The sequence below is a fragment of the Carassius carassius genome, chromosome 26, assembly GCF_963082965.1.
Source record: "Carassius carassius chromosome 26, fCarCar2.1, whole genome shotgun sequence".
NCBI classification, from domain to species: Eukaryota; Metazoa; Chordata; class Actinopteri; order Cypriniformes; family Cyprinidae; genus Carassius; species Carassius carassius.
Window position 1 is genome coordinate 21,805,754 of NC_081780.1, and position 8,693 is coordinate 21,814,446.

An 8,693-nucleotide genomic window follows, 5' to 3' on the forward strand; every position below is an offset into this window, starting at 1 on the left:
AATTTAAAGTATGAGCAAAACATGGGACATGGCGAAGGTGGAGTAGCTGGGCACTTAGGATCATGTTAGATGCATTGTCAGTCACCATGCACTGAACTTTGGAGGTTATTCCCCACTCAGCCATTAGCAAGGCTTTAGCCTCCATGAGATGCTGGGCTGTGTGGGTTTGGTAAAACCTCCTTACACCCAGTACAACAGTTGCCATTTTTGCCTCTGGTGTTATGTAATGGCAAGTCACACCAAGATATCCATCCATATTAATGGAGGACCACATGTCAGCTGTAAGGCTAACAAATTCGGCCTTTTGTAGGTCCTCCATTGTCTTCTCCTTGGCTTTGTTGTACTTTTCGCTGACCATTATTTTAAGCACCTTCCGGGATGGGAGGACATAGCTTGGATCAAGCTTGTTCACAAATGCCCTGAATCCCTCATCGTCCACGATGGTGAAGGGCTGCAGATCCTTCACCACCATGTTTATAAGAGCCTCATCCAATTCCCTCTGTCTGGCTTTTAAAAGAGAAGACAAAACATACTTTCAGACAAATACATTGGAAAAATACAGCTTCAATTAGTGCACATCTATTAAAAGTATAGCCTACTGGTTCATTATTTGGAAACCTTCCAGTGTTTATAATCAGTGCTTTATATAACTTATAAACTTTATAAACAGTGTCCCAAAAGGTTGTAATTATATTTCAATTATAATTATATCCCAAACAATGCATACCTTGCTTAGATGGCCCAGCAGTGTCAGTAGCAGGCCTAGGTACAGGGGGAATGCCATCCTCTGCACCCTGCAAAATGGCAGGATGAGTGCTCCTCAAATGGCGCATCATGGATGATGTATTGTTGCAGTAGGCTAGCTGCCGATCACAATACACACATCTCACTTTATTTGGGGTTTCTAAATGGAAATGCTCCCACACCACAGATGTACGGCATCTCTTCTGGGGAGCTTCCATTTTATCTATCTATCCAAATCTATCTATCTATATATGAATCGATCTATGTATCTAGATATGTATCTATAATCTATGTATCTATATATGTATCTATCTATAATATATGTATTTATATATGTATCTATAATCTATCTATATATGTATCTATCTATAATATATGTATTTATATATGTATCTGTAATCTATCTATATATCTATCTATTAATAGCTGTCTATATATATTTATATCTATGTATCTATTAATGTGTCACTATATGTATACTCTGTCTGTCTCTAGCCTCTCAGTCAATGTGTTGTGTAAATTTAAATGTAAGTTTAAATTGCCTATAACTAATCAAATCGCACTATGTCACTATATCACCAAAAATCCGCTATCTCAAAGTCAAACTCCTCTCACAAAAACCCACGAGGTCAAAATGCGTTTATTTCACTTTTATACAGATGTGCGATTGTGTGGTCTGTTCCCGACCGTTCCAATCAAACGCTGATTCGGCGGACCACACCTGATGAAACAATTAGTGAAACACTTCGAGGCTTCGTTTGCTCATAGTCACGTGACATGGGTGTTTCGAATCACGCTTCGGATCAGTGTTTTGACACATCTGCGCTTCGGGATCTCGCAAAGCTTCGGAACGACTGTTTCGCTTCAGCCATCCTTAGTTCTATGTTTTTGTCTTGCTCCTTATTTTAGTAATTTGTTTGTTCTTTTGGCTTTTATTGGTAATATTTTAGTTTTTCTAGTCTTGATTCTTGGTTTTGTTTGATTTATTCTCTAAATTGGTTTAATTGGTAATTTCTTATATTGTTCCTTAACTTTTTTTTATTAGTTCATTCGCTTATATCTTTCCTTGTCTTGAGTTTAATTTGTTTTTGTGGAGCTTTGTCCTGTCTTGTGTTCGAGTTCCTGACCTGTCCCCGTGTGTCCTGCCCTGGTTCTACCTACCTGGCACTTGATCTGTTTCAGAGTCCGTGGTCAACAAGTGTCTGAGCTCTGTTCTATGGTGCCTTGTGTGGTCTTCTCCATCAGCCTGGTTTTGCTGCCCCCTCTGTTACCAAGTATTCTGCCAGTTGTTTCCTGAAGCTTTCCCAGTGGCCTCCCCTAGCTGTTCCTGTTTATTGTTTTCCTGTTGTGGTATCTATTGTTCACTTCACTACCCTCTTGTATCAGTCTGTTTTGTCAATAGAACCTTATTACCTCACATTGCAATTGGGTCCTCCCTCCTAGATCGCTGACATGGGTACTAAATTCCTGCTGCAAAATTAAATCAGCATCTCCATTAAACTTGTCAGCAGATAGAAGCATAAAGTGCTACAAAATCTCCTGGTAGATGGCTGCATTGACTTTGGACTTGATAAAACATGATTAACCAACACCAGCAGACATCACGACACTCGAATCATCACTGACTTCAGAAACTTAACACTGGACTTTGGATTCTGTGCCTCTCCAGACTCCCGACCTTGATTTCCAAATGAAATGCAAAATTTTATTTAATCTGAAAAGAGGACTGTGGACCACTGAGCAGCAGTCCAGTTCTTTTCCTCCTTACCCCAGGTGAAATTTGTTTTTTTTTTTTTTTTCTGGTTCAGGAGTGGCTTGGTTTTCGGAATGTGACAGCTGTAGTCCTTTTCTTGAAGCTGTCTGAGCGTGATGACTCTTGATGCGCTGACTCTGGCTGGCTTCAGTCCACTCCTTGTGAAGCTCTCAGAAGTTCTTGAATCTGCTTTTCTCGACAATCTTCCCAAGGCTGTGGTCCTCTCTGTTGCTTGTGCACCTTTTCCTGCCACACTTTTTCCTTCCAGTCAACTTTCTATAAATATATTTCGATACAGCACTCTGTGAACAGCCAGCCCTTTCAGTAATGACCTTCTGTGGCTTACCCTCCTTGTGGAGGATGTTGATGATTGTCTTCTGGACAACTGTCAAGTCAGTAGTCTTTCCCATAATTGTGGTTGCATGTTCTGAACTAGCCCAGGAGGTACCCAGTATTTATACTCATAATTAATAAAACCAATCAAGCTCAAAATGTAATATTCTAATTTTTTGAGATACTGAATTTTTTATTTTATTTCCATCTGAATTGCTGAAAATTGTGAATTTAGTTTTGTTGAGTTTAGTATAATGCCACCTTTATACTCAAAAACATCTATAGAGGATGCATTACATATGTATTACCTTATTAAAATTTAAATGAGTGACCATTTTAGAGGTTTCACACACAGACCTCTGTTCGGGCTAATACAGGGTTGTTTATGATCAAAGTTATGATCAAAGTTATACAACTCTTTGGGTTAAGTTACTTTTGGGTGCAATAACTTTTACATCAAATTTAAAGTCTGTGTTTTAGCAAAAAAAACATGTACTGAGTAGGAGTTACATGTCATAGGCTGAATTGTTCACCCCAAATAATGATAAAACCTTAACAGTATTCTCACAAAATCATGTATTCTATAAGTATTTAATCATGTCAGTGCAATTTAGACAAGTCCAATGGATTCATAGACCCAGAAAACATGGGGTTAGACACTAAGATTACTTGACTAAGTCAAATAATGAAGGAGTTAGGATATTTTATGGGCTCCCTGCCCATCTTGGACACCATCTTGAAAATTACACCTTTCTAGTGGTCAAACTTAGTATGTTATTAAGGACACCAAATACTACAAAAGACAGCTGATAAACCTTTTGTTAGAATTTTTTTAGGGTTAGGTGTTTTATTTTCATATATGCAGCCGCCTAATTGGTCAAAGCACAGCACACAACCAAAATTTTATCCAGCAAAGTCTTCAGCTCAGTCTCATGAGTGGTGTGTGGACAGTGCCCGGTGATGTGGGTGGATTCACAGGACCTTCCATCTCAGGTGCAGGTGTAGTGTCTGACAGTAACAATATAAAGAAATTGTGTTATATCACAACCTCTATTCCTAAAGAATCCAGATTAGCTATACACAAGGGGCAACATACACTACCGTTCAAAAGTTTGGGGTCAGTAAGATTTTTAAATGTTTTTAAAAGAAGCATCTTCTGCTCACCAAGGCTGCATTTATTTGATAAAAAAATAATAATAATAAAAACAGTAATATTGTGAAATATTATGACAATTTAAAATGACTTTTCTATTTTAATATATTTTAAACTATTTTATTCCTGTAATCAAAGCAGGATCACACTCCAAAATTTCATAGGCAGGTTTGCCTGCAAACACAGTCACCAAATAAATTGCAATGTAGCCAAGATGTACAACATTTAAAACTGATTAACGTTATGCTTTAGTACATTGGTAACTTCAGCTCATTTTGTAGCTATGTCATGCTAGTTAACAGTTAACATTTACAGCGAGTAATTGTAACTTACCTTTGTGAAAATGTTTTGAACACACCATCATGTGTGGTGGAGTGTTATCGAAGGTAATCTTGGCCTCCTTACCGCTGCTATCCATGCCATTCGTCGCCCTTTTTGTCACCTCTGAAACATGGCTTGTACTATTATTTTTCCACGCTGGAAAACAATAAAAGGATATTCCGTTCTTAAGCTTTATGCCACTTCTATCGTGAGAACGACTATTGCAGTTTATAACACAGGAGGTAGACGACATCTTTAACACTGTTCTTCCCTCCATGCAAAGAAGTCTAGGGCCTAATAGACCATTTACGCAAAAACCGGAAACACGTCAATGAAGTGTAAACCCAGTTCCGGTGTGAGCTTTGTTGGCGGAGAAATGGCAGCTAGAGTGTTTTCGACGAGCCTGAGTTGTCTTCCGAAGTTCATCAGCGTCGATGTGGTGAAGAGTGTGGAGGTGCATTCGTCCACGTAAGGGAACAAATTGGACAAAGGATATAAGTTCTTCCACGAAGAGTTTATCCACAATTACAAAGGTAAGCTTTAGCTAGCTTTAGCCATAGCACAGGTTATAACTCTGCTAACGTTAACTGTACATTTTAAGTGTTGCGAATTTGTAATATAAGGTATAACATATCGCAGGGAATTTGTTGTATGTTTAAGTGAGAAGGCACGAGATTAACATAACAACCAGTAATTTGGTGAAGCTGTACTAGGTAAATGTGAAATGTTACTGACATTGTCTTGTAAAGCTGTGTATTTCTATGTGAGGTAACACGTAATGTTTTCTTGTTGCATGCGGTTATAGTATCAAATATACTTCAGTGACAGGTAGTAGTGAGAGGTAAATGCTTCAGGTCAATGAGAAAGAGCGAGGAGCCACACAAACTGGAGGTTTGACTATAGACAGACAGAATGCCGGTTGGCAAAAGTTGCCCTTGCTGCAGTTTTCTTCATTTTCTGCATTTTCTTCACTTACTATTATTTTACTGAAAGTAGGGTGACGAGACGTCCTCTTTTTCCTGGACATGTCCTCTTTTTTGATACCTATATAATAAAATAACATTGAACATACATGAAATGTAATCATATTTGCATTATGTACACAGCTCTGCACACCCATTACTCTCAGTGAAATATCTTACAAACTCACTTCACTCTTTCTTTTTTACCAACTCCAATATGGTCAGCCTACTGAAAGTTATAGTTTCATGTTATATGAACATTGATGTAGCAACATAAGTATGACTTAATTGTAACCTATTTAATTTATTTTGTCTAGATATCGCTGGATGTAGAAAGTGCCAACCTGAAAGCTTTCGCCTGCAGTTGTGCGGCTGGTAAAGGATTCTGCAATCACACAGTTGCCATCCTGTACCAGACCGCGCATTATTCACAGCTGGGTCTGCAGGCTGTTCCACCCCCACTGGCCTGCACAAGTGGCTTGCAAAGATGGCACAGACCAAGAACACAGGTGGGTTTGTGATAAACATGTCATTATTATTTAAGAACCGATGTGTATCTATAACAACTGTAAATTATTATAAAAACACCCCCAGTAGTGACTACAAACTGTAGTTGCTTTTTGTCTTTTACTTTTAAGGGAATCCATCCTGAACCGGTTAGTGAGCTGTTGGTGCAAAAGCCCAAAACAGTTGGCAAGGATGGTCTGAGGTCCACATTGTACAAGGCATATACAGGTGATTAATTGAACTTTTTGTTTCTTTGTGAGAGCAAGTTAAGTTTTTTTTTAATGTTATTTATGGTTACCTCAGATATAATGAATAAAATTCTAATGTAGTTATACACTCATGTCTAATTTTTCTTTTGTGTGAGCAATAATCTTGTGTTTCTCTTGTCTAGGACCACTGCCAGATCCATATATGATGGCATCTGGAAGCAAATTAAGCCAGGTGCAGCCCCAACCTCTCATGGCTGTTGTATTGGATGGGGTTTCTGAGATAGAGTTGACGCCATCTAAATTTGGGTCTGTCCCTTGTGGATCCCCCATGTCCTATCACTGTCCACCCAAGAAGTCCAGTGACCTCCTCCTACACCACATGGCTCCAGAATTTCCATCCCTTCCTGTGATGCAGCACACTTTTCCCAGGTTGCATTTTGTCCCGACCTTGCATCAGTTAATGCATCTCCAGTCTCTTGAAGTGTCACCGCAGCTGTCCTGCGAGATAGCAAAAGAAACTCAGCAGCAATCCAAATGTCCTGCGTGGACACAGCTATGGCGACCAAGGCTGACTGCTAGTCGTTTTAGGGATGCTTGTTGTAGTAGGGCGTGTTGTGCAGAGCTGGAGTCTGCAGCTATTCAGATGATCAGAGGCTCCACAAAGCAAACAGCTGCAATGAAGCGTGGGCTACTAGTGGAGCCTGAAGCAAACTATGCTGAACTGTTGCGAGTTAATGTGTTACCAGCAGGATTCGTCATTCACCCTGACGCACCACATCTCGGGACCAGTCCAGACGGTCGGGTGTATGACCCTTCAGAGTCGCCTCCTTTTGGCCTGGTTGAAGTGAAAAGCAGCACAAAAACTGATCCATCTCAGGTTGCTCACCTCAAGGTGCAGGAAGGCCACGCCAGTCTGAGGCGTTCACATAAGTACTACTGGCAGGTTTAGGGCCAACTGGCAATCACAGGACTGACAATGGTGTGACTTTGTTACCGATACCCTATCAACTTTAACTGTGGAAAGAATTTGGCGTGATGACTTATTTATAGCGGAAATGAAAGAGCAATTAGATATATATTATTATGGCACATACATGAATGCATACCTTGAATTACACTAATCTTGTCTTTACCAATCAGTTTGTCTTACTCTTGATGATCTGTAATGTTATTTTTTATTGTAAATATTTGATGTTAAGAGTTGTTATTAATCAGTTGATGTTACGCATACCAAAAAATTAAATGATGCACAATTTTGACCAAAATTGTTTTATTTGTTCATCTATTTTTTTGTGTGAAATCAAAGTCACATTTCAACAGAAAAATATTAAGAATATAATTATATTTAATTTGATTTTTAAGAATATGTGGGAACACTAAATTGTTTACATACTATTTACACATTATACATTTACATACCAAACATTAATTCACTCTTCAAAACAAAAAGGTCCTTGATAATTTGCCAAAACACAGCAGTTAAGCCAGATCTGATTCACACTGCCAATTAGTGTGAGCGGCACGGGAGAGTCCCAGATGTGAAAGGACTTTATCCTACCGATCACTCTTTCCACTATAATTCTGAGGCGAGCAATGGCTTGGGTTTGTTCCGTTTCCTCCTTGCTGAATTAGCCTTTCGCCGAGCCCCGCCCCCCTTAGTTACTGTTGCTACTTCCGACAAACAAATGGTCAAACACGACCAGCGCGACAGATTGCCATGACGGGAAGAGGTATACCCGTGCGTGTCAGTGACTTTTTTTGGAGTAGTACCTCCATGATATCCTCCAGATCGAGGCAAAAGGTGTTACAGTATGTCGTGGAGGGAAAAAAAGCGAAATCTGAGAAACACCATGACCTGTACCTCAAATGCAACCAGCACAGCCTTGTGTACCAGTCATGGTCTTGCACTGCCGGGAAAGTTCTCTTTCATATGTTATGGTCTATTATTGTCTATTGCGAGTAGCTATTTTTATTATTATCTTGGTGAGTAAAGGTTTTAAATATGATAACTCAATAATTGAGTCTTAAATGCATAATGTAGACATATAGGCTAGCCTATATAGGCTAATGTTGGCATTATTCTTTTATTAAATTTCAGCTGCTATGGCGAAGCAAATAAGGCAGAGTCTTTATCTTAATTAATTTCGTTATTGCCAAATACCCATCTTAATTTAGAATTTATCTTAATTAAAATTTTTAAGAAAGACTCGTTTTTATTGGTGCGTTGGCCTATTTATAGGCTAAATGAGTCTATAGGGCTATTAGAGTTCTGAGATGTTACGATGTCACAGAGGACTTATTTTATTTCTTTGTTCAAACTTCCAAGTGGCCTATTACGTTAGTCATGTATAAATTATGTTAAAACATGTATAAATGACTCATTCTTGACTAAAGGCAAAAGAGCTGTGTGTGTGCGCACATTTGAATAATGTCGGGCTATAAACGGGTTCGGGCTTTTAAAAAGCTGTCAATCAAAATGTACTTGTCTGGCTCGGGCCGAAATCTGTCGGGTTCGGGTCCTGTCGGGCCTAACTTTTAAGGACCGATTACAGCTCTTTTTAGTGTCCGATTTACAAACGCCGTGGGCGCACCGGTTCACCATCTTGCTTGGAGTCAAAGTTTGTCGGAACTGCCTCACATAGTAACGGTTGCTATGATGTGTGATTGAACAATGGCCGTTTTGGGGGAGGGGCCGGCGAAAGGCTAATTGA

General features: G+C 39.3%; 1 protein-coding gene across 1 annotated transcript; it reads left to right on the top strand.

The window, feature by feature from the left end:
• The first annotated feature begins 4,680 nt into the window (after positions 1-4,680).
• Positions 4,681-7,269, top strand: LOC132105410 (uncharacterized). Its single transcript, XM_059510491.1, has 4 exons — positions 4,681-4,758; positions 5,584-5,775; positions 5,905-6,001; positions 6,165-7,269. Exons 1-4 carry the CDS (start codon positions 4,681-4,683, stop codon positions 6,929-6,931), a joined length of 1,134 nt encoding a protein of 377 aa, XP_059366474.1. The 3' UTR covers positions 6,932-7,269.
• The last annotated feature ends 1,424 nt before the right edge of the window (positions 7,270-8,693 follow it).